Source organism: Rhyacophila brunnea, unplaced genomic scaffold (genome assembly GCF_057557595.1).
Source record: "Rhyacophila brunnea isolate RB1 unplaced genomic scaffold, BYU_Rbru_1.0 scaffold_5, whole genome shotgun sequence".
Lineage (NCBI taxonomy): Eukaryota > Metazoa > Arthropoda > Insecta > Trichoptera > Rhyacophilidae > Rhyacophila > Rhyacophila brunnea.
In genome coordinates, this window is record NW_028233170.1 from 3,879,776 (window position 1) to 3,907,678 (window position 27,903).

A 27,903-nucleotide genomic window follows, 5' to 3' on the forward strand; every position below is an offset into this window, starting at 1 on the left:
AATTTTGGAAGCTCTGTAGTCTGTACTATAATTCCACTTTTAAAAGATGGCAACACTGGCTTGATCTCGATACTCGACGATTTGTCAGTTTTGGTCGAAGAAGAAACATGGCTGCTGAAATAAAACCAGCTCCTCGTACTGTCACTGACAGGTTCTCTACAGTTAAAAAACCTGCGCTTTTAAGTAAATTAGAAGGATGCAACGACGATATAAATGCTGCCGTTCTTATACCTGGCGAAGACGGTGTCATTAGTGTCAGTGATGACAAGTAAGAACAACCCCATTTGACAGTTGTCAATTTTATTATTATTGCACAAATATAGGCTAACGTATAATAATCTAATAAATAATTAATTATTCAACAACCTCACTTCTAGATGTTTATATATTTATCACTTATTTAAAAGGATATATTACTACGTAGCATATCGATAATTTTGCGTCATTTTTATCGTTAGGTAGGTAACTGGTATTACGTTTGATTTTCCATTATATTTTCGTTTGTTATCTTTCATTAAATCGCTAATTACTTCGTGAAAGATAATTAGTTAATCTGCATTCCTAATACTACATTCATGTGACCTGTTGTTATAAAGCAGATTGTTTGCACATTGGGTAGTCACCTACTTAATTATTTATTTACTCATCTCGAAGATGATGTAAGTGGCTGTTGGATGTGAAACAGGTAAATATCTTTTTTGCTCCTAAGCAAAGCGAAAAGTGCTTTCACTGAGTGGAAGTTATATTAACAGGTTTTTTGGGAGGGATAGTTGTTAGCCATTCATTCAACGTATTGAGTTCTTGCTCTGGATGAAACGCATAACTTGAACCTACAACCCATGAGAGGCGAACATTCCATTACTCCACTGTGGGTGTAAGAAATAGATTGCCTACCGTCTTCCATAGGGGCTGTAGATACTAAAACTAAAACCTATCTCAATGGAAAAGCACAATACTCTTATACATTTTTCTTCCAATTGCACTCCTTCGATCCCTTCAGTCTCCGATAGTCTTCGATCAGCCTTGCCCCATCACTACGTAGTCTCCCATCACATTGATCCGGTAGAGTCGTGGTCTTGCCAAATTCCACGACGTCGGTTAGTAATCAAAAGTAATAGTAATATACCTACTTTGATTTAAGAAACAAAAATCGATTGCCAAAGTAGCTGATTTGGAAGGAACGCTGATGGGTAGGTATAGAAATTGACCAATAGTTAAAATTTGTTCGCTATTAGTATGTCACGCTGTAGCATAATGGCTTAATGCGACGGATGAGGCGTATACTCGGGAGATACAGGGTTCGATTCCCCGTCGGGGTGACTTACTTTTTTCAAAAAAGATTTTTTCTATTGGTTATTTATACTCTATCAGAAAGTGTTTTTTTCAAAATAATATATGTTCAATAATCAGAATGATATATTCTTAAATCTTGTGAATTATTCGTTGAATAAAAGAAATAGTTAATTATAAATTATTAGCAAGTGCAAGTAGCTACATCTAAAAAATATTGGAGAAATTCCACGACGTCGGTTAGTAATCAAAAGTAATAGTAATATACCTACTTTGATTTAAGAAACAAAAATCGATTGCCAAAGTAGCTGATTTGGAAGGAACGCTGATGGGTAGGTATAGAAATTGACCAATAGTTAAAATTTGTTCGCTATTAGTATGTCACGCCGTAGCATAATGGCTTAATGCGACAGATGAGGCGTATACTCGGGAGATACAGGGTTCGATTCCCCGTCGGGGTGACTTACTTTTTTCAAAAAAGATTTTTTCTATTGGTTATTTATACTCTATCAGAAAGTGTTTTTTTCAAAATAATATATGTTCAATAATCAGAATGATATATTCTTAAATCTTGTGAATTATTCGTTGAATAAAAGAAATAGTTAATTATAAATTATTAGCAAGTGCAAGTAGCTACATCTAAAAAATATTGGAGAAATTCCACGACGTCGGTTAGTAATCAAAAGTAATAGTAATATACCTACTTTGATTTAAGAAACAAAAATCGATTGCCAAAGTAGCTGATTTGGAAGGAACGCTGATGGGTAGGTATAGAAATTGACCAATAGTTAAAATTTGTTCGCTATTAGTATGTCACGCCGTAGCATAATGGCTTAATGCGACAGATGAGGCGTATACTCGGGAGATACAGGGTTCGATTCCCCGTCGGGGTGACTTACTTTTTTCAAAAAAGATTTTTTCTATTGGTTATTTATACTCTATCAGAAAGTGTTTTTTTCAAAATAATATATGTTCAAAAGTATGAATTTTCTTTTAGGACTGTTCGAGTTTGGCTAAAACGTGATTCGGGACAGTACTGGCCAAGTATTTGTCAGTACATGCCGTCAGGATGCACCTCGATGTTTTACACGCCAGAGACCCGCCAACTCTTCATAGGACAAGAGAACGGGACCGTTTCAGAATTCACTTTAGCCTCAGACTGCAATAGAATAAACCCTGTAAGTGTTAAATTATGGCATTTTAGTTATTGTTTTGCCAAATATGGTATATTGTAATAACCAATGACATTATTAATGGACAACGCACTCAATACAGCAGCTAGCAAGTAAATTCGCGCATAGCGACATTCGCACATGTATAGGTAGACGTCATGCAATTTCCATTATGCGATATCACGCATCGGGAATTTATAGCAATATCACCTTTATTGTAATGGTGTTAGAACAGTGTTTCTAGTGTCAATGTTCTTTTTACGCGAACCCGTTCGAACCGAACCATTCGGCAGACCCAACAAAAAGCATCGGGATTTTATAGCAATATCACCTTTATTGTAATGGCGATAGATGCTTCGTCCATATTAATGTCATTGGTAATAACAGAGTAAAAAGTGTGGTAAAAAGTAAGTATTTTTCAACATAACCTTCCCATATAGGGCCAAGATACATGGCACTGCAAATCGACGCAGACTGCAGTGCCACAATACATATCATGCTTGATTAAAAACGTATCCATTTAGTATCAAGCAAGAACCACCACAGTTTGCATCAATTTGTTGCAAATTGCAGCGTCGTGTGTCTTAGCCCTTCGTGCTACACACTTGTTCCACATTTTTTCATTTTGATTGCAATGACTTCCTGATTCTTCCCACCGATCTAATTTTGCACTTAGAAAAGTTAAGGGAATATAATGGATGAAAAACTAATTGCAAGTTCAATTTATGCAACTTTGCCGTTGTAACAATTGATTTGTGAGATGGATCGTTGTCGTGGCGGAAAAGAACTTTCTTTGCTTTTTTTTCCTTGATCTCGTTATTTAAACGATTCAATAATGTCACATAATAGGCCTATCTTATTGTCCTGCCCTTTTCCAAGAAATCAATCAATGATTCTATGGGAATTCCATAAAAACACCATAGTTCAAGCAACAGCTGAACCAAAAATTTTGCATGAAACATTACGCTGTCAAGTTGAATACTGGCAATATTTTTTGCCGGTGTTAATGTTTAAGCTGTTTGTAATAGGAAAGGGGGAAACAAAAAATTAAAGAAGTTGACTGTAGTAGAGTTTGTTATTTTTTCAACCTATGCGAACTTGCCTCCTTTTTTCAGTTTCGGTAGTTTTCTTGGTTTTGTGCAGTACTGTAAAAAAATAAATTGTTACGAGGGTGTTGGCCGTTTCTTTTTTTTTCTAAAGAACATTTTATACGTTGGCGTTTGTTGAGTTGTTCACAAGATATTGTATTTAATGGTTTAGATCACTGATTCTCATTTTTTACACCCGCGGACCACTGAACATAAGAGAAACCACTAACACGGAGATAAAAATATTATTTGCATAGTAACGTATAATAATGTCTGATCACGTTTGATTTCGTCACGTAAAACTATTAATCTATTTAAAGAACAAAAACACAATGCACCAATACTTGCAGGTTCACAGGATTTGAAGATTTTATTGGAATTTTTAGCATGGGCATTTGGATGCCAAAAATTTGCAGACTACAAGAAAAATTCTGCAGTCCACCGGTTGAGAAATACTCATTGAGATGGTGAGAGTGTGAAAATCGTAGGTGATTTTGATACGACCACCATATTGGCGGTTATCAAGATTTTTCGATGGTTCTTTTTTTTGATCACATTCATTATCCTTACCTTTCAAATAATATATCATTTACTGTCATAGTCGAAGGAAGCGTGGAGGTGACCCTACTATGTGTCCCGAAATGTTTTACGTCAAAACTGAGACCGATTGTCGTTTGTTTGTCATCAGGTAAAAGAGTATTTGGCTCACACGTCCAGAGTGACTGGAGTAATATTTTCACTGGCCTGCGAGTGGGTGCTTTCGGTAGGGCGAGACAAGCTCTTTTCGTTTCACTGCAGCGAGACCGGCAGAAGACTCGGGGGCTACACCTTCGAAGCCTGGTGCACATCCCTGCAGTATCCTTTCTATCTAATTTATTGATTTATAATCTATACACGATTAAAATGCTTATGTCAAGTCATGGTTTTACGAAGGTTCAGAAAAACAGTATACTGAGGTTCAAAAATGTGTGCTTGCGCCTGATACAGGGTATACGGTGAAAATTAATTTTTATTTGAATATTTTGTAAAAATAAAAAAACCAATGTCCTGGGAGGCTGCAGACGCGGTGTATACGGCGGATCTACAGGATGCTGACATGACCTGGGAAGATGCAACAAGACTGACAAGCAATAGGGATTCTTGGTGGTGCTGTGTGGTGTCCATATCACTGGCGAAAGGTGGAGGTAGGCTGTTAAGTTTCGACATAAATAGTACACACTAAACTTTGTCAGTCATACGTATTTGTTTTCATTGAACTAAGGCTACAATATAGAGATAGTGTTGGTTAGTTTATAAAAACTATTTAAACCCTACGTCACCAAGCCATTTAGGCAGGGCTTAATGAATTTAAAAAAAACTAACCAACACCATTTGTAATAGTATGTATTCTTAATTCAACGAAAACAAATAAGTATGACTGAAAAAGTGTGCACTACTTGTGTCGGATCGCTCATAGCATACGTAAATTATTATTGTTTCGTTTAGGCAGGGTTTAATTGATTTTTAAAAACTTACCGACACTGTCTGCAAATTGTAGTCTTAGTTCAATGAAAATAAATTTGTATGATTGACAAAGTTTAGTATGCACTATTTATGTCGGATCTTAACAGCCTACCTCCACCCTTCGCCACTGGCCCATATGCTCCATCTAAGGAACGGATTTGGCCTAAGATAAGAATAATAGTAGAACATATAGATCCCTTTACCTGCTATTTATAGGAATATAGCAAAGGTTAAGAGCATAACATCAGTGAAATGGCAAATAATTTTCAACAATAGGTGGGACGAAATTTCGCACTCATTGCCATTCGGAGAGAGGTAGTCGAGATGCGAGCACGTCAATTTGTTTTGTGATGGCGTCGGAGGAATATATTCTTAAATCGTGTAAAGATGACTAAATTACATTACGCATGTACTCGAAAAAAAAACATGTCAATGAATATATTATTATTATTACTAATATAACAATAAACATAACATTAAATGGACGCATGTTGAGTTTTTATGACAAATTATGTTTTGTTCGGCGCGCGTCGTTTGCACAATCTGCGCGTCGCGCTGTCACAATCTTTTTAGACCATGCCTCAGCTGAAGTATAGCCTTAAATACTTAGTTGTAAAATTACAGTGTCCTGTTATAAGCTATGATATAAATAAGCCGACATCTGACTGTTAACTGTATCTTTGATTGAATGAAGTGTCAGATTATTTCCTTAATCTTTTCTTAATCAGATTTGATTCCCAATCCAAATTAGCATTTATCGGGGACTACAGCGGGCAGATCAGTATGATTAAATTGGACAACAATGGCACCAGCTTAGTCACCACTCTCAAAGGTCACACCGGGTATGTTCTATGGTTTCATTATATATGTAATATATAATAATACAGTCGAACTCGGTTATTACGATCTCGGACATTGCGAGATCTCGGATGTAATGAGGAAACATTCGTTGACATTTGGTATATGATTTTCTCCATACATTTATTCACTATTATAACGAGCAACTTATCGGATATACCGAGCTAAAATACTGTTAATGTGTCGATCGTTGAAAAACATTTCGTCCCTAAGCAATAAAATCCGATTGGACAGGATGCTGCCAGGGAAGGATTACGTTTATTACACTAGTTAAGTGTTTAATTGTTGTTTTCGCTGACAATAATGAAAAAGTATCCACGCACATGGTTGAAAAATCCAAGGTTTGTGAAGTCCGTAGGCCATTAGCGTCATAGCGTATTATTGTAATAACCTAGCAGCGTTCATTACAATAAACAACTTCTTTTATAGTTTATGAAGGCCATGCTTGTTTTGTGGATTTTTTATGATGGTTTTCAGATTTTTTATTTTCGACTTTTTTTGTTATGTGACCGCTTATTTAAAAATACCTATTCTCTGATATAATGAGTACCGCTTATAACGAGCAAATTCAGTCGGTCCCATCTTCCTCATAATAACCAAGTCCGACTGTATATTCAAATCGACATCTATTCTTTCTTAAAATAAATAACTGTAATTTCACATTGGGTGATTAACGTCTTTTAAATTTTAGACACAAAAATGCGTACGTTTCTCCAAATGGAAGTGATGTAATAAACTATTATTGATATTTTGTTAATTAAAATATAAACTACATAATTAACATAATTTAATAACCATCACGACTGGTTTCATCCAATTAGAACAGGTGGTGTACTATCCAAGTTTACACCATTTATTACGGTTCACCGAAATAAAATTTGTGAAAAAATATCCTAGCATTTCCTAACCAGATTTTCAGTAAAACATGGTGAAATCTTTCATCTGTTCATTATATTTTTTTGCTAAAGATATCATTAATACACTCTGTAGTATAGATTTATTATTCATTTGCTACATTTTGGCGCATAGCACATATAACAATGAACGTGTGTCAAAAAGAACAACAACAAACAACGCATCAAAGATGATGTGCTTCAAAGACACCAAAAGCATGATTGTCATTTTACAAGTTGATAAATAATATGATATTCTCTCATGATTGGTCAATACATTGCTTTTTGTACATGTGTACCGAGCAGTGGTGAAGACTCCATATTAGGTGATTATTTAAAGCCTTCCTTCTTAACCCTTTCAGTCACTTTTTTATCGGAACGAGATGACCATATTATGCTATACGGTCTGGAATTTTATTAGATTCAATATGATTAATTAGTTAATTCAATGTTCATAGATGATTTTGGCAAAATTCATGAATTCAAGAATGAAAATCTAACCTAACCTAACAAATAATCCAGTAAATTGCCTATTTTCAAAATTTGTTTGACATGAATTTTATGTCAGTACTATACGACCCAAAGAGGTTGGACGGTCCTTAATATACAGCAATACTGTCATGGCGACAAATTTAGTCATACGTTTTCGTCATTCTGCAGAATATTTTGAACGATCACTATCTATAAATTCAATGATGGAGAGTGCCAACTCTAATGTATTAGTATTTTGAATTATTCATTATTCATGCTAATTTCAATGAATTTTAATAGTTTCTATGTGTGCGTACATTAAAATTACTTGCGATATTGCATCCATTGATAATATTTTGGACAGAACTCAACCTGCAAAACGTAGATAATAGACAACATTCCTATAGAAAATACATAGTGCCAACCGCTAAAAACAAAAAACAGGCGATGTTGACGTGAGTCAAAAATGTGTAGGCTTGTAGAAAATGATAAAAAACATTCATTGAGTCATGTGGGTATCGATGCAGTGCGGTACGCGTGAGGTGACCTCATTGTTGTTCTGGTGATTTCGGCAGATTTTGCTAACTGACAATGTTTGTTTAAAGGTTCAAAATGTGCTACGGGATGGTATCATCAGTCTGATAATATTTTTAACACCAAGAAAAACGACATTACCCTGTAGCGCGGCACCTTACTGTGGCATGTGCGCGACGTGCCTCATAATGTAATCACAGCATATCTGTCAAATAATTTGATCATACATGCGTGATTCCACTCATTATGACAATTCTTGATACATGACACATGTTAATATAAGTGCGGGACAAAAAATATATTATCAAAATTAAAATATAACGAATTCGCACTCGTTGGGATTGCGATGAACGGGGGTCTATGACAATGTGAACTATGCGACAGATCACAGTGAGAGACGTTCTGGTTAAAAATTGGGTACCCAATTTTATCATCCTGTTTATTTGTTTGAAATAGATTTCTGTAAATTCTGACTATTGTGGCTACTGTCCGACAAGAAGATCTAGGCAATAACCGGAAGTCGCTAGTGCGGTTAAAAGTGGGAGGAGCTTGTTAGTTCACAGTTTTAACACATGGCAAATCGTCGCTAACCGGAAGGCGCTTCAATCAGAGCGCGATTAAAAATGGGAGGAGCTTGTCAGTTCACGGTTTTAACACGTAGCCAAGAAGATCCTGTTGGACAGTAGTTACCTGTAGTATTGAAATGTTATAGAATTTGATTGAAAGTGTTAACATTATGCATGTACATAATATGATTGTAGATCAGTTCGAGCTCTGACGTGGGCGGCCTTACCCCAGTTGCTATTTAGTGGATCTTTCGATCAGTCAGTTATCATTTGGGACATAGGAGAACAACGAGGAACTGCCTACGAATTACAAGGACACAGGTAAAGTAGTTTTCATTTTATGATTATATCACACTGTTGCTTTGATGTTAATATATCACACAGACACTGAATGCTCCAAATCGAATGCACAAAATATTAAGTACAGTAGAACCTCGTTGATAAGAACACGAATAATTCTAAATTCGCCGTAATTTGAAATTTTCGCAAAAGTCCCTCAAACATTATTTTCATATAAAACCATATTAATTCGAATTTCGTAATTCGAAACTATTTCAGAGTCCTGGCATATAAAAATATTTAATAAATCATAATAAAGTACACTATTTCATGAGCCAGTCATTGAGAATTGTGACAAACTTTCGTAAAACATCATAAATTACTTATTTTAAGAAGGTAATAAAAATAATCCTGACATTTTATGACCCATTAACACACACAGAATCGGAAATTTGGTAGGCACATCTATCATCGTTAACAATATTGATGAAAATCATTTTTTTCTTTTTTTCTTTTAATATTTTCCCTCCATACATTTCATAATTCATAATTTGAATATTTTTCAATTTTCGATCCCATGGAATTCGTATTAACTAGGTTTTACTGTATAACCAGGAAAGAGATGATTTTATTGTGGAGCTGGTAAACTGAAATTAGTCACACTTTCATGACAGTTCGTCTTCAGACAAAAATGTTGCTATTATAATAATATAACTACATTTTATATGTAGGAGTTCATGGAATGTAATCTAACGTTAGAAATAATATGCTTAAATACTTTAACCCTTTTACTCCCAAGTGACTTAGCCTAGCATATGTGAAAACTCCCAAGCGTTTTTTGCCAAAAAATCGTTGATTTAGTTTTTTTAAAATTTGAAACTTTTTTTGTGTGTTCTCAATGGTGTATTAAAGCAATAATAAGTAATAATATTGATAGTTTACACCGTTTATTTAGAAATGAACGGATAAAACTATGTTTGAACTACAAAACAAGTGTGACGACATTTTTTTTATTTATAATTGATATATCAAATTGTATCAGGGCTCGAAATGGAACGGAACGCACCGGAGCGCCGTTCCGGCTCGTGAAATTTGTAAAATTATCGTTCCGTCTCGTGGAAAAAATATGTTGACCGTCTGATCTAGATAGGACATAGAATAGAAAATCTGATACACACATTTAAAAAAAATACACATACGATTTGATAACTGTGTAAATATCTTCAGAAAGATTGTCTAGCGCTCCGGTTCGTAAACATTTCCATTTCGAGCGCTGAATTGTATAGTATAATCTATTCTTATCTAGTAAGAGAAAAAAAAATAAACATATTATTATTTCTCTATGAAATAGAATTTTTATAAACTAATCAAAAAAAATCGTATAGTGTCAAGGTATTCAAGAATATTATTCAATTCACGAAATCGCACGAGAATTCGATACAGTATTGAGGACCAACTGATATGGGAATGAAGTAATTTCAAAAAATAAGTTTCAAAGCACTAAAACTATTATAATAATATTTATTCATGTATTTTTTCACCATTCTACCAACAGAACAGTGAGCATTCATTGTTCGTTCAGTCAGAGTTCATTAAAATTACAAAATTTATAATTATATGATAAATGAATCATAAAACAACTAAAAGAAACCTCAGAACTTAAAATGTGTCATAAAAATAATGTTTTATTATTTTTATGACCCTCTTTGGCTTCGCGTTCGACAGCTAGAGCAATTATGACTTGTGAGTTATTAGGGTATGCCACAATTATAATCAAGTGTGACACTAAAATAACTATTAGTCACACCTAACACATACCGAATATAGTGTTTTGTCTACATGAGAAGAAATATGACCGGAAAAAAATTGGAATAAATCGTAAATTTGGATCCAAACTTTCGGCCGATGGATCGGCCCAGATGGAGTTTTCGCATAGGTATGGTGGGCCGAAATATCGGCCGAATGGGAGTAAAAAGGTTAATACAGTAAAACCTGTTATGTTAATTTTTAAACATAACCAACTTTAACCCGCTGGCAACTTGAATTATTATTGATGGTCAAGTTGACAAACAGATGTCACTGTTGGTATTTCCGGAGACAATGTCAGGTCGCGTGGAGTGACAGTAGAAACAGGGCTTTTTTATTTTGTCTGCCGCCCTGAACAGCCGTGCTCTGGTTGGGTCTACCCAATAGTAATTATGGACGTCACCTAACGGAGTACGATGAAGCCGTCATGTCAAGAGTCTCTGATCGTTCCAATTATTGGGTATTTTAAAACTATTTAATTGATCCACTATTCTTGCTTTATTTCTTTTCAAACTTAGCCACTTGTATTTAAAGTTAGATATTCCAAATTTCAGTATCGAGCTGCCTAATATCCATTTAATGTATTTTAAATTCTTGTCTTTGCGATAATATAGTTTCTGTCAAGTATAAATCGCTCTTTTATTTTATTTGTTCCCATATTCCATACTGTTTAATATTATCTTTCACGGTCGTAAGATCGTGTGGCGCCCAGAAATTTATTATGTTATTCCTAACCCTGGATTCCACGAGCCTACAGCCGTGCGAATCCCTTTTTTTTAAAATCCAAATTCCAGTTATCAGTTGCGAGATTTCTGAAGGAGTAGTGGAGTTCGGCTTGGAAAAAATCAGGTAACTTCACGACCCGGTTTCATGTCTCATGCTCATGTTTGCTTATTTTACTTTATTATAGAGATCCATTTATTTTGTAATTGTGACGTCAAAAATCACAATTACAAAATTTTATATAACAAACCTCTTCAATAAGAACACTGATAATTCGAAATTCACCGTAATTCGAAATTTTCACGAAAAAAAAGTTCCTTGAACATTATTTTCATATAAAGCCATACCTTTAATTCGAATTTTGTAATATGAAATATTTTCAGATTCCTGGCATATAAAGGTATTCAATAAATTGTAATAAAGCACACTACTTCATGAGCCAGTCATTGAAAATTGTGGCAGATGTTTTTTTAAAACATCACAAATTGCTTACTTTATGAATGAAGGTAATAAAAATAATCCTGACATTTTATGACCCATTAACACATCAGTGGCACAACTGCACAGATTTTAATTTGAATGAATTGTATCGGAAATTTGGTAGGCACATCTATATGGTCGTAAACAAAATCAATGACAATCAAATTTTTTTTTTCAAAATTTTATTATTTTACCTCCATGCATTTCATATTTCGTAATTCGATTTTTTTTTTCGATTTTCGGTCCCATGGAATTCGTATTAACAAGGGTTTACTGTATAACTTTTCAAACAAAGCAATGACACGCTTGAATCCTTTCTGTGTGTAGCGTTGTTGAAACTACCTAAAATAGCCTAATTTCTTGTGTGTCGCTTGAATTCTTCTAATTCTGAACCCCTTATATGATGTTTCACAATAATGTATTTGATATTTCTAGCAACAAGGTGACGGGGCTGTGTTACGCAGGCGGTTGTAGGCGTTTACTATCAGCCGGGGCAGATGGCGCCGTCGGTTGTTGGGACATGTCCGCCCCGCGTAGAGAGACCCCCGCCTGGCAAGAGGCCGACGCTTGTCATCTCTGTCATAAACCGTTCTTCTGGAATATTCGCGCCATGATGGACCAGAGACAGTTAGGTGAGAAAGTGATCTCAGTAATGTTTGTTGTACGAATGCGGGCAGTTTTTTCCGATTTTAAAACTTTAGATAAATGTTGTTTCGAAAATGTTAAATTAAAAATTAACATAATCACTCTTAATATCTTTCACCTCATTTTTGAGGATGGTGATTGCGACAATAAAATTACAGGCATTGCTAACAATTTCGTCGTGCCGGAGTGATCCTGCGCTGATCTGATTGCTTCAGCCATTATGTCGCTCCATCTGAAAGGTGTATGCCCTCACAACCTTCTTCTGTCGATATAATTTACATATATTATTTGCATCTTAAAAGAGGGGTGAAAAAAATTATTGTGTATTGGATTAGCAACTTTAGATGGTTTATATTATTAACCACAGTTGACAATAGTTGGTTTCATTGTGTTCAACTTACGACATTCTGATGTTTACACTACTGAATAATGTTATGTTTTGAATTTGTGATGATTAATCCCTGGCTATAGAATCTGTGTTGCCAACTGTTGTTGACAAAACCATGCCAAATGGGATACGAAAACAAGCTATTTGGCAGGAAAAAACGCTAGATTTTGTGAAAATAAAATATTAATACCTTTTAAAAAATTGAAAAAAATTCACAACACATTTTCCCAGAAACTCGTTTCAAAATTGACAAAAAATAATTAATTAGTCTAACAACCTACGATAAGTATTATTTAATTAATTCCAGGGAGTGGAATCCCCGATAATCGTCAATCCGATGCCATATGCCTAAGTACACATTAAATTACAATATCTGATATCGTTATATCACTCTAACGCCAAGAATGCTCCTATTGTTTCATTGTGTTGTTTTATTTATTACGTGCCGACCTACCTTCATTAAATATCTGAGTAAATAAACTAAATATCTAGCTTATTTTCATCACATTTAAAGCTGTTGAAGTCATCAAAAAATGCTAATAAAAACGCCATAAGCTAGATCAGGGGTAGTCAACCTTTTTATACCTACCGCCCACTTTTGTATATCTATTAGTAGTTAATTTTTCTAACCACCCACCGGTTCAACAGTAATGGTGATTTATAAAGTAGGGAAGTAATTTTACTTTATAAAATTTATCAAGCAGAGTTACAGCAAGTTAACCCTTTCTAAGCGTTACGAATCCCGACTTAGTACAACAGTGCGCGTTGTGATTTCAAGCATCAATAAATCGTAATAAATGTCAGTCAAACATACACAAATAGAGTAGTAAAAAATCGGAGTCAAGTTCAAAAATGATTATGACAGAACCTAATATTTTATGTGACTCTAAAAATAAACATTCGTCGCCTAAATCTGATAAGAAATTACGAACAAGACTTCTTCATTGAAAAAATGCCAGCTTACTCGAGCGGCGCCATGACACTTACGAAATGGTGCTGGACTAATGCGTCGATGACAGATTAACAAGTGTAAGAACAGTTCAGTATTCTTATAGTCTACCGGCTACCATTTCGACAAATATGCCATACACATAATGAATAATAATATGGTTTATGACTTTTATGAGCATTTTTGTTGAGTGTGTTGAAAAAATATCAGTCATAAATAACTCATTTTTATAGCATCCAGGACATCTCAAACTGTGTAACTTTTGTTTGAACTCGCATACACATTGCAGCACTGCAGGCCGAGTATAAATAAATCATCCTTGAGAACTACTGGCTATTTGAGAGTGATGTACTTACCACCAGTGCCTGGTTTGTACCCAGTGTTGCCAACCGTACTATAATTATAGTATTTGTACTATAATTTTGGTCCGCGTACTATGTACGATATAAAATAGATATAGTACGCCCAAAATACTATAATTTTGTCTTCGAAAATTTGGAAATCTGCGGCCCGCGCCGAAATATTTTTCCTAAAAAAAAACGAGCCGACTAGAAAAATGAAAAATCGGGAACCTGCGGCCCGCGACGAAATATTTTTCCTAAAAAAAACAAGCCGACCATGAAAAATTGGGAACCTGCGGCCCGCGGCGAAATATTTCTCCTAATAAAAACGAGCCGACTATGAAAAATTGGGAAAATTTTCATTTTCAACAGATGACAACGCGTACTATATTTTATCCCCAAATAATTTTGGAGGCTCTGTACTATAATTCCACTTTCAAAATATGGCAACACTGTTTGTACCTACCATTGACCCCGAACTGAATGGAATCGAATGACACATAGTTTATATAACAAAATGGTTTATTTTTCGAATACCTATTACAATTCGTAAAATATTAAATTTCAAACACTTTTTGCACTTCTAAATGCTTTATAGTCACCACAATTTTATTTTCAAGTTCATTTGTTTTTTTTTTATTATATTACTTCAATAACCTGGTACTAGAATAGGTAATCTCTTATTTTATTATAATGACGTGATAGTAAGTAACTCGAGTTATTTTCGACTATAAATATAAGAAGAATTCTACATAAAAAAAATAGTAGTCATGAATCAAACCCTTTTGAATAGTATTACGAAAAAAATAATTCTCAAGTGTCTGTCTCACACCAGCAGACGATGATTTGCCGCGCAGTGTATAAAAATTCAGTAGCGCGGGACCTGGTGTTTGCGTAATACGACAATTTCCGCATTTATGCGGGAACGGGCGTCTGAGTGTTCGTGTCTTTTCTTTATAAATGGCTGATAACTAGGGTAAATAAATAATTTTTGTCTGTTTCACCTAATACTATAACCAGAAAATAGTATTTAAAAATGTTAATCAATGATAAACAAAGAGACATATTAAATCGCGGAATTCTAGGTATATTTAAATGACACCTGGTTCAAATTATTTTCCGAAACTATAAACTCTCGGATAATATACTGGCAGATAGGCGAATGAATGCAATCTCCAAAAGCATTCCTTTTGTAAAAATATTTTGTAAATTCACTTTGATCAATGTAACTTTCGAATATTCTATTTAACAGTTTACGCACCAAATAGTTTTTCAATCACTAAAAAACAATATAACTTATTATATCGCAAACTCGTATCGTTACAAACACGTCAGTCAAATGTCTTCGACGCACATGCACTAAGAAGCGATAAGACACTATATACGCGGCAAATTTGAATTGGCCCGATGACTGATATATTTTTATTCAAGACACGCTCCCGAAAAATATTTATTTAAATTAGATAGAACAAAAGTTTAGGCTATCCATTGACAGATGTCAAGAGAAGGATGATTTTTGAATAAATTAAATCAATATTCGAATTATTCGCGCCTGGCGGAAAGCAGTACTAGGCAAACGAAAATCGAAATGACTTTAGTCAGCTGACGCGCGGATGACTCGCGCGTATAGGCTGACTAAAGTCAGTTGCCGCGTTAGAAAGGTTAAAGCATATAATATTAATGACTTTCCAAATACTTTATGTCAGACTTTCGACAGGTGTGGCAGAATAAATCTTTATAAAACAACTTACTGTAACTAGTTAAATCTATCTTTTTATTTATATTTTGCATACATAGAAGCATGAAGTCTGGTGAAATTACATTTAATTATTTTTAAAAACCCTACCGCCCACTATGAAAGCTAGAACGCCCACTAGTGGGCGGTAGGAACCAGGTTGACTACCCCTGAGCTAGATGCTAAATCTGGCAAGAAAAACACTAAGTTGGCAACGCTATATAGAATGGTCTAAGTGAGAACAAAATATATATATTACAAATAATAACAATAATTATAAAATCGATAATCATCGTGGATTTGGGCGTATAGGTCTTCGTCAGCATCATTGCCGGTGGTGCGGGATCGCTGTGTGCGACGCTTGTTCACCGAATCGTTTACCGTTGCCCGTCATGGGATTCGAGTTCCCGCAGAGAATTTGCAATTCCTGCTACAACACACTCAAAGATGAACCGTAAGTAACTACATTTGGCATATTTAATTCCCTTATTTTTCCTCACCTTTCAAGAATAAAAATATTGATTAAGGGGGAAGGTGTTCCATGTCAGCTATTTTCTGGTATTTTCAGAGGTTAAGCCTGAATAGTACGTAAGATTTGTAGAAAAACTATTTATATCATTATGAAGCTTATTCATCGTCAAATATTTATGTAAAACATTTGATAACTACATAAAGTATTTTTATGACGTAAAATAATATTCTTTGAAACCGTGAAACGTGATAATTGAGAACGAAGCCATATTTTTGTGACATTAATAGGCTGTGATGATGACAAATTTTTCCCTTAATTATTATCTCAAACGATTTATTATAGATAGTTGTAATGTTATAAAACATAATGTAGTAAAATATATTCAGTATAATTATAATATTTGCAGTTTCTATTGGTTCTAAATCTAATGGAAGCGAGTGGACATTTTGTTATTTAAATATGCTACAATTATAGACATACGAAATAATATAAAGCTACGTATCAGAAGGTTTATCATTAATCATTGAATAAATGATGAAATATCTTGTTAGTTATAAATTTGTAATACTAAATAGAGACCTTTTTAAAACAACTGTTTCCACGAAATATTCGACCATCTTGATATCCGCCAGACCCACCTGCGAATTGGTGTATGATGTATGGAATCTTTAGCTGGTATTATTTTAACTTTATATGACCAAAAAAATACGCCAACACACAAGTATTGTACAAAAATATGTTTATAAAAGTGAATGCTACAAATTGAACACAAAAATAGGCGAAACAAACACAAATTCGAACATATTATTCAAAAGGAAAACATATTTTGACATTTGAGGACAAAACAAAAAAAAATCTGAAGAAATTTGTATTTGCGTCAATTCTACGTTATGTCATACTAAATCATACATTATAATTTTTAACACTGTTGCAATCTATTTTGCCTAATATTGCAACATAGCAATCAGTTTTCTGTCCCTTTCTATAACTATCTCCCTCTACATTCAAAATAATTATGATTGTAGTAGGTATGTATTTTATAAATTGTGATAGATTTTATTTTATTTCAGTGACATATATCGGGTCGTCCAGTATTGCCATATCTACTAAAATATTATTGAATTGATATTTTAGTAAATAAGAGAATGAAGTTTTTCACCATTTGTATCTACTATTAGTTTTACTATTTTTATTTAATAAATAATACACATGAGGTTTTACGAATTTCACATTTGTTATTAAACATACTTACATAATTTAGAACACCCCAAACACATCGCGAAGTAAAAATATCTATATTTTTTACTTAGCCAAAATTATGAATCAACATAGGTTAGGTACCTACTGATGTTTATATTACAGAAAATTTAACTTTTACTAAATTATGAATTTGCGAGATTATAATAATACAGATGATTTTAAAGAATACTTTCATCAAATAACATAATAATGGATGCCTGTACTTACATAATATTTTCCAATGTAATTTTTTTTTTAAAAACTAACTTTAATTTCGAAAGTTTAGCCTGGCAATACTATGAACGTCATTTATTTCAGCGGGAATGCGAAATTTTCATCCTCTGTTTTTGACATAGGTACCTAACAATATTATCACAATTATTTATATCGATTGTACTTACAAAAAATGCCACGAACTCACTATCCGATGGCTGGAAGTTCCAAAAAAAGACGTAGGAGAAAAGATGGAAATATTAATTCATTAAAAACACAAAGGTTTGAAATTATTATTTTATAATTTGACATAATTATACATAGTTGAAAAAACCACATTTCACAGAAAATTTTGGTTCATAATATTTATTTATCTTGCAAAAGGAAGTTTTGCGTATTACTTATTAATACACACAATTAAGTATAATGATCATTTGTACTTATATTATTTTTATATTATGTTTGTGCCATGTCTTATTCGAAATTAGTGTGTCTGTGACAAAAATTATAATCTGGTACAATAATTAATAGCAGCTATACATTTTGTTTTCTGTTAACTATCTACTAAACTAATATTTTTGAATGTATTATAGTATTGATATATTGCCGAAGACTATGCCTGAGCATGGAAATCCTCAAAGCATACTACCTGAACCAGAATTTCATCCCACATTTGAACACGAACACGAAGAATTTATTATAGAAAATGAAATTGAAGATTCAAGCCCTAAATTCCGTGTAGAAGGCCGTAGAATTATAGACTTTTCATATTTTTTCCAACAACTTCAATTAATTAGCCACCATGATTCTCCATTTAATTGTAATTTATCACATTTAGAAATTTTTGGGGAAAATCGGGATAACTTTAGTAGTACATTTTTTATTCAATGTAAACTTTGTGGTAAAAAATTAAAATTATATACCACTGAAATGAACAAAAACAAAATGAATCTGTGTGACGCATTTGTATCCAGTATAATCAGTATCGGCAGTGGATTTTCAAATCTGGAAGAAATGTGTTCAGCAATTGACGTACCATCGATTACAGCAAGAACATACAGAAAGAGTCAACAGAAGGTGTACGAGTGGTTTGAAGAAACCAAAAATAAGAGTATGGAAAACGCTGCGAAAGAAGAGCGACAACTTGCAATCGAAAATGGTGACGTCGATTCTTCTGGTATTCCCATGATATCAGTTGTTGCAGACGGCTGTTGGTCGAAACGTTCATACAGATGCAATTATTCCGCAGCATCTGGCGCTGCCACGATCATTGGTCAAAGAACCGGAAAGATTTTGTACATGTCAGTGAAAAATAAATATTGCGATTTGTGCGCCAAAGCTAAAAATAAAAATATCCCTGCTCAACAACATAAATGCTTTTTAAATTATACCGGTCCGTCAGGTGGAATGGAATCTACAGCAATATTAGAAGGCTTTAAAGAATCTATTAATACACATGGATTGATTTATTCAAAATTGATTGCTGATGGAGATTCCAGCACATACAAAAAAATTCTTGATTGTCACCCTTATCCGAATGTAACTGTCGAGAAAGTTGAATGTAAAAACCATTTAATTAGAAATTATTGTGGCAAAATAGAGGCATTAACCAAAGACACAAGATATCCCTTGAATGTAAGAAAAATCATTGCGTCAAGAAAAAGACGTCTGCGGAAAGCCGTCATAGGTGCAATCAAGTATAGAAAACTACAAGATAGTACTTTCGAAGAAAAGGTTATCGCTCTGAAAAAAGATTTATTTAATGGACCGCACCATGTTTTTGGAGACCATACTTCTTGTCTACCATATTTTTGTACAAATGAACCAAATACAGAGGACATGCTTGATGTAAATTATGTACCAGCATTAAAAGAATGCAGTCTATTTTCTCAATTAATGATATATAATTCTCGTTTGGTGCTAAATTCAAAAAGTTTAATTTATAATTTTTCTACTAATATTTCAGAATCTTTTAATAACATGATTGCAAAATTTGTAGGCGGCAAGAGAATTAACTACTCTCAAAGACAATCGTACATGGGACGATGTGCAGCGGCGGTAATCGCATTTAATACAAATAAGTTACATTGCACAATTCAAAAACAAGTTTATAAAAATAGCCCAAAAGCCTTCATAAATCGCTTAGAATCAAGAAGGTTGAAAATAAATAAAAAAAAAATAGGAAAATCTTGGCGAAAACCAATACATACTGTTCCTTTATCTAATCCAGATTATGGAGAGAGTTGCCAAAAACCTGATATGGACAAAAATCAATATCAATTGTTAAAAGAAACTTTTTTGAAAAAACTCAAACTGACAAACTATGAGAGGAGGGATATAGAAAGACGCACCGTATTACAATCTGAATGTGCAGAATGGCTAGAAAGGCGACGAAACCTTCTTACTGCCTCTGTTTTTGGTAAGGTGTGTAAGCGGCGAGAAAATACAAAATTTGGGCCTTTGGTAAAACGTTTATTATATAGCCAATCATTAGCCAACGTGAAAGCGGTAAAATATGGTAAAGAAAATGAATCAATAGCTTTACAACAGCTTAGTGTACAAGAACGGATTAAGATTGAGAGATGTGGATTGTTTATCGATGATGTGTATGATTTTATCGGTGCAACGCCAGATGGCATCAGCGATGATGATACAATTATTGAAATAAAATGTCCTTTCTCAGCTGCTGGAATAAGTGCAGATGAAGCTATTGTACAGAAAAAAATTAAATTTTGGAAAGTAGATAAAGACAGGAATATGGTAATAGATAAAAATCACGATTGGTACTTCCAGATTCAGGGGCAGCTTCATATTACTAAGAAAGATGTCTGTTTATTTGGAGTTTGGACGGGACATAATTTTCCTGTTAAAATAGAATTAATCAAAAAAGACGAGACATTTTGGATTGAAAAGATTGAAAAAAAGATATATCACTTTTATATGAATTGTCTACTGCCAGAAATAGTAGATCCCAGAACCAGTAGATCTATGAATATTAGAGAACCAGAAAGGCTGAATTTCTAAATTTTTATTTTAAATTTTATTATGCTTAATATATTTTCAACAAGTCTATATTACATCACTATTTTATAGTTCATCAAGATATATCTAATTTACTAATATAGTTTACTGTTACGAGACACCCAGAACGAGTGTAATTTTATGAAATTCAAAATAATATGTATACTTACATCTAAATAATGATACCTGATCTTGCTGGCGATTCCACTGCGCCATATTTTGTATAAGCATTCGTCTCTGCAGCCGTGAGTTTTGGTTCCGTGTAAAAAGTACATTTTGTTCTCAAGGTCAAAAACCAAATTGGTTGTGCCAATGGCTTATAACCATTCCTCATAAATGATTATAACTGATATCACCTCATGATCAGTGCCACGCACGAGTTAACTCGCGGGATCTTTTAAACGTCATAACTTCTGAATGAACTGTTTGTGTATATTTTCTTAACAATATTTATCATTTTAGTGTGAAAATATTCACGTTAAACATGTTGATTTGGTAAATTTTCACAAATATTTATCATTCTATTCTTATTTCATATTTTTTAAGGGATTCATTTTATTCCAAAAATAACTGACCTACAAGTACCCACCTGGTAAAAATTGAATTTGGATTGGATGGAATTTCCTAGTAGATGTTCCAACTAAACAACATGACGCTTTCTATATATTATTTACTGTTAGTTTTGAAATTATTGTATTTGAAATAAATAATGTATCAATAATACACATAGAAATCAATAGATATATAAAATAGATATCACAGTTTAAAAATCAGAAAGATCAATGCATATTACCATTGTTTATGTTACAATATAAAACAACATTTATCATTGAACGTAGGTACCAAGAAAAATAGACTTCATTAAAATGTGTCAATATAGTATATACCCGATATAATTATATAAATTATTATATTGTTAATTACTCTGTGGGGTCCATATATACTGCTTCAATTGTAATTTAATTTTACAGTATAATTATTTATGTTAAGTACTTGATTTACTTATTATATGTACAAATGTAATATACTTACCTACTTATTAGGATATATCTTGGTGAATTTTAAAATAAGAGGAAATTAAATGGAGGTCATCGTGTCTAACTAGATGTCTAACTAGACGTTGTTAAGTCTTATATAAATATTTATACATTATTAAATTGTTTTTCTGTTTTTTATTGATGTAAAGACATGGCATGTATTCAAAGTAATAACAAATTAGCTGTGTACTATTTATTTAACTTATATTAAAACCCCAAGATTGATTTCGTCTTACGACATATTTTATTCTTCTAAGTTTTACTATGACATTGTAATATGAACCATGGATATAGTATAGTACTTAAAAAAATCAAAACTGGTAATATATTATTTCAATATTTAATAGTCAATTTTCATTTGAAGTCAGCATTTAATTACTGGTATAACACATAATTATTAACTGATATCTACAACTTCAGATGGACAAATTAATTGATATATCATATTATCAGTTTTCATTTCCTTTCAACAATGTATTCATTCTAGCAGCTATTTTAAATATCTTACTAGTTTTTATGTCATGGCACCTTACAAAGGCTCCGAGCAACCGTATACTGAGCTTCGAGAACAGATGTTTACGACGGATACTGGGTGTGCGGTAATTTTAGAAGTAACGGGAGATAAAAGAACGCACCAAATAGCCTCGCATCACGTTGAGAGTGAATACGCAACTTTGTACCTGGCCCGGCCACGTGCTGCGAGTGCCTGAAGAGAATCCCAATCTGGTTTGCCTGTTCTTCAAGCCAACCGGATTCCGGCGTCCTGGATGGCCGCTAAATACTATCTATATAGCATATCTGGCGGAGTTACGGGCTGCTAGTATGACCTGGAACGATGCAAAAAAACTAGAGTGACAGAGATTCTTGGAGGCGCCGCATTGTATCCATATGCTGCAACTAAGATGCAGATATAGCCGAAGAGAAGAATTAATATACAGCATCTAGAAAACTTAAAGTCTTTGAAATGGTGTTAGAAAGACAATGTTTCTAATATCAAAGTGATATTGAGGATGAAAAAGAAAAGACTTGGAGAGTAAGCTCTACCAAATGACATACCTGATATGATACAAGTAACTGATATGCAAAATTATATTATATTTTAGAATATTATGAATCAATTTAGCAACTTTTATATCATTATCGATAATAAATTTAGTGCAAAAATGTAATTATAAAATTGTTTTATTTTTTAAATATGTATGCGAGATAGATATAGCTATAGGTTACAAACATTAGTCACTTTATATTTACCTTTTGTAATTGTACTATTAAATCTATAAAATGGGTATATATGCTTGATGGTCTACGTCATAAATAATATTATATGAATCACGCCATGTTCGGATCGTACGCCGAAAGTCGGATTTATTTCATTATTAATTAAAAGATTTATTTCATTCCATCTTATTCATATGAAACCGTCGACAAGCAAAGATCTCGGTAGACATTTTCTCCATCTGCAAAAAACATAACATATGAACTGTTAATAGTGTGATTTTTAATCTTTTATAGTGTGCGACTGTTTGAAGAATGGTAATTAAAACGGATTAGTGATAATACAAAGCATCAAAAAAGATTGATTAACTAAAATAAAGTAATCAGGTAGGTAACATGTTTAATAACAACTAGAACGCCTTAGATTATATCAAACAAATAAATATGAAATCACAGGCATTCTCGCAATAACCTCTAAACTAACCACGCAACTAATGTAGACTAAGAAAACAATAAATTAACACTTGAATAATATATGCAAAACACACAGAATACTACTACAGTAATAAATAACACAATATTGTACTTACAGATAGTGTTTCTTATTCCTGATATAAAACACAATTCCTTCGTTAGGTATCTTGCAATTTGCTATCAACATAATCTGACAGGAGAAAGTTTTTTCTATTAGTCTATGGCCAAAAATACGGATTTACTTGGCCGGCTAAAAAAAAGATTTTAATATAGCAAGAACATTTTGAATATGCGACAAATAAATAAAAGTATATATAATATAGTTGTTAAAAAAATCTGTGTACATTATAAAATATATTTAATATTATAAATACATATATTTTTTAAATTCATGTTATAATTTGTAAACGACGAAGCACGTCAGCTAATACGCATAGTAAATGTTTAAACTTTGGTAATCAAATTCGAATGTGACAGAAAGAGAAAGAAAAACTTTTTAATCATATTAGCATGCGTAAAAGAGATGTAACATAATATCACTTTCACTTTAAAAATCATACCTAGTATTCAATGTCATAGTTCAACTTTAAATGAAAAAACAGAAACTCTAGGTAAGCATGTGTGCCCTTAATATTGCAATGGTCTTTGAGCCAGATAATATAATCCGTAATGTCACAGATAAATGATAAATCTATTTAAATGCAATGTCATGATTAATAAAAACAAATGGCTTAATTAATATAATCTATTCTTGTATTTTTTTTAATCATTCCTAAGATTAATTTTGTTTGCTGTAAAGTTTTGATGAATGATTATTTGTAATCGATATCAGCTAGGGTTGATTCACTGTTGGATGATGGCCTCGCCTAGTTTCTTTTACTTTTTCTTGGTTCCTGGAAGGTACTCTGCTGCCGGGAATTCGATGAATTCGTCAGGGAGTATAGAACGGTCTTGTGGTCCTTTAGTGTCAATTGGGCACCACCGCATGGCAATATTTGTCCTGTGGTTATCTAATCATGATAAATTAATAAAAACAATTAAATTTTTTTTTTAAATTTTCTTGGATGAATGTGCAAAGACATTTCCTAGCCTAGCATTTGGGCCTCTGCAGAGTGGATGTTTATTTTAAGACATTTTTTTGATTAGGAATGGTTGCTGGTCATTCACCCAACCTATTGAGTCCTTGCAATGGATCAAACATTCAAAATACAGTATGTAATTTTTACCAGACGTGGGATTTGAACCTGTACGCATTGGTTCAAAGGCGGGTGTCAACTATGTCACCATCAATGTTCCCTGTAAAGTGTGCGCGCGTGCTGACTGTGCGTTGGACAATGCTGATTCCACCAAAAATACTATCACGACATATGTAAATGCAAAACTAAAATAAAATCACTTGATAGATGGATCAATGAGTGGCGTATGTATTCAGATCGTCGCTTTCTGAATGATGATGAATGGTTTTTGGTATTTTTTTTCAGACGTGAATCGCTGGCATCGTTCCATGACGTGAAGCACAGCGTAGTCCACATGCACATGGACGAGTCGACGGGGCGACTTTGCACCACGGGCCACGACCACGTCATCAAACTGTGGGACGTCACCCCCTTGCTCGCGCCAAACGCTAACTGAAACACATGCCACCCCACGCACACAACCTTTTGTATCACACGTTGAAATTATTTTGTTTATCTTAATGTAGTCGCATTCCGCCAAAGCTCCTGCCTAATGGTAACGATTATTAATGCTTTTGAAGGTATGCTCCGAAAGAACTCTAGTTGTTTTATCCGCATATAGTTTTGTGCGACTCTTAGGATGTACTCCGATCGAATTGACTCGACTGCGATGTGATGACTGTTTTTGATGATGTTCTGATTTTGTCACTGTTTACACACACCCATTCCATGGAGAAATTCATCTATCCTCTCCCTAACCAATCTGACGCCGGTATGCAAGACATAGGCAAAAGCCAAGATGTTTACACATCGAAAACTTTTAAAGACGGTGGATGTATCCAAATATTAAAAATAATAGAAAAGAGAATGTTTATTGCTGCAAAATAATTACCATGAATGACAGAAAATTACCATGAGTCGGCTGTTGGTTTGGTTGCAATCAGTGTTGTCAACTGTCGTTCACGGATATATGCCAAATGAGGTTAAAAAATAAGCTAGATGGCAGGAAAAAATGCCAGATTTTCTCCAAATTTAAAGTTTACGAATAAGTCAAGGTTTTTTTTTTTTTTAATTTTACCTTGTGTTCAAAGTCATGATCGATAGAAAATTTGAATACATTTTGTCAACATATTTTTTCAGCACATTTAAAGCTGTTGGAGGCATATAAAATACCAGAAAAATTGCCATATGTTAGATGCATTTGTTACAAGCTAGATGGGTATCGAAAAACACTATGTTGACAACGCTAGTTGCGATTGGCTTGATGTGAGACATTTGTATAGATCATGATCGCTGTCGCATAGTTTTGTTGTGAAAACAGCCTTATAATCCTTAGTTGTCAGGGAAGTGTCTGTTTATGATTTATACGTTGATTTATACATTATTTGTAAAAATATACTTGTTTCTTATAAACAGCCGAGCTGCGTTAATCCAAATTGTTTAAATTTATTACCTAATTGTGTGTATGTATTTATTATATACATAACATATATATATATATATATATATTTATTTCATTTTTATAAATATTTTTACACACCAGTTCATATTGGGAATATATAAAAAAAAAAACAGATCTTTCATTATTAAATTAAACAATGTTTTATTGCAGTTAATATCTAATAAAAATTACCAAATGTCAAAGATACACATGTGATAAGTTACTCTTGAAAGATTTATTTGTTTTCCTCCAATCTTTTCCCAATTTTTATCTATTCTTATCTTGAACTGGTGCAAAGATGTGACACATTTCTTTTGAAAACACATGAGGTTGTATGCAATCTTTAGTTGTGTTTTTTATTTCCAAACAATCATGGCCGCTTTATGGCAACTATTATGGGATTATTTGTTGCTATTATAAGCAGCCTAACGGCTTATTTAATTGTGATTAATTCCATTTGTCTTTTATTTACCAAAATAGGTTTTTACAGTTTCAATAATATTGTTGCCAAGTTGGTAAACTGATTTATTCCACATAATAATATGTAACTTTCATAGATATGGACTTTTCAATATTTTTTTTCAACAGACTATTTTCAAAACATCACTTGACGTCTTCGCTACAATACAAATAAATATTTTTAAAGCCGATTAGTTAAACAATAATTATGTCGAGTTGGTCAGTTTACTACAATATCAACATTATTCTAAAATATGTTTCACGAGTCAAATGATTCACATTATGGGTGAAATATTCTCTGAATATTGATAATGCTTTGAAGAAAGTTAAACATGCGTCGTCGCATAACATAATTATACAATTTGAATGAAACATTTAGATCTGAGATTAAAACGTAATATGTAAATTCAATTTGTAAATAAATTTTGTAAACTAAGTAGGTAGGTAAAGATTTTGGATCACAATATTTTATGTAAAACTTAATACAAAGGTATAACTTATTAAGTGCATTCTGCACTTCATGAGTTTTACCTCTGGTACTATGATATACCTACTATTAAAATTACTTTAATTTTATGATTCTATGTGAAATTTGTTTGGAACAATATATTTATACATATTATTATAACAGAGATAGATAATAATATGTATATTAATTCTGGACACAAGAGTGTAAGTGTCGCAAGTCAAAAAGATGACATTTTCAGTTACATCACTTAAAAACAATCACCATTTTTTGATATCCATACCTTAACAACTCATACAGAGCCTGCTACGTGAGAAAACCGAATGTCAAAAGTCTGAGGGGATTGATTGAGAATTGATGACGAAATAGACATATGTGATGTACAGTGAAATCCCGAATTTACGTTTTTGAGGAGACTGGCAAAAACATTAAATAAAGGAAAAACGTATATTGTGGGTATTGACAAACCTAAAAAATTTAATTATTTTTTATTAAATCATACAAATTAGTTTGAAGCATATTATGTTAATGAGTTCTTTCACTTTGTCAAGAATGTTTCTTTTCTGAGACATAATTTGAACAGGTGTAAACACCATACATAAAACTTTTACAATCACATTGCATAAATAACCTTGCTCTTGCGCACTGCAGACATGTCCATAAATAGAAACGCACACACGCGTCTGGAATTCATTTCAAAGATTGCTATGCCTTGAATTGAATGTGTTCAAATAAATTGGATTTTAAATTTTAATACGTAATTTTAATTGAATTTTGAATATTTCAGACGTAGACTGCATGAAATAAAAATGTTAAATCGGGAATTATGGGACTGCAGAAACTATATGCGAACAAGGGGAAAATGTGAATTCCGGGCACGTAAAATGCGGATTCCACTATACTCAATATGGTACAAATAACATGAAAGTATGATGCAGACTGTCATTGTGTGTGTAATAGCTTTGGTAAA

At 33.1% G+C, this 27,903-nt stretch overlaps 1 protein-coding gene and 1 long non-coding RNA gene across 2 annotated transcripts; one reads left to right on the forward strand and one right to left on the reverse strand.

Annotated features, from left to right (window-relative positions):
* The first annotated feature begins 86 nt into the window (after positions 1-86).
* Wdfy2 (WD repeat and FYVE domain containing 2) lies at positions 87-25,995 on the forward strand. The gene is made up of 8 exons (XM_085955935.1): positions 87-268; positions 2,288-2,468; positions 4,239-4,405; positions 5,782-5,895; positions 8,571-8,696; positions 12,099-12,295; positions 16,034-16,175; positions 24,874-25,995. Exons 1-8 carry the CDS (start codon positions 108-110, stop codon positions 25,022-25,024), a joined length of 1,239 nt encoding a protein of 412 aa, XP_085812061.1. The 5' UTR covers positions 87-107; the 3' UTR covers positions 25,025-25,995.
* LOC147065918 (uncharacterized) lies at positions 21,844-23,584 on the reverse strand. The gene is made up of 3 exons (XR_015071578.1): positions 23,509-23,584; positions 22,955-23,160; positions 21,844-22,530 (listed from the first exon to the last, which is right to left on the reverse strand). It is a non-coding gene; the product is annotated as an uncharacterized LOC147065918 (long non-coding RNA).
* Positions 25,996-27,903: the final 1,908 nt, after the last annotated feature.

Excerpts from the sequence above, each read along its gene's own strand:
- Wdfy2 (XM_085955935.1), top strand. The coding sequence starts at position 108 with ATGGCTGCTGAAATAAAACCAGCTCCTCGTACTGTCACTGACAGGTTC. Across the intron at positions 269-2,287 it reads ATTAGTGTCAGTGATGACAA|GACTGTTCGAGTTTGGCTAA; the intron begins GTAAGAACAACC and ends ATTTTCTTTTAG. Across the intron at positions 4,406-5,781 it reads GCCTGGTGCACATCCCTGCA|ATTTGATTCCCAATCCAAAT; the intron begins GTATCCTTTCTA and ends TTTCTTAATCAG.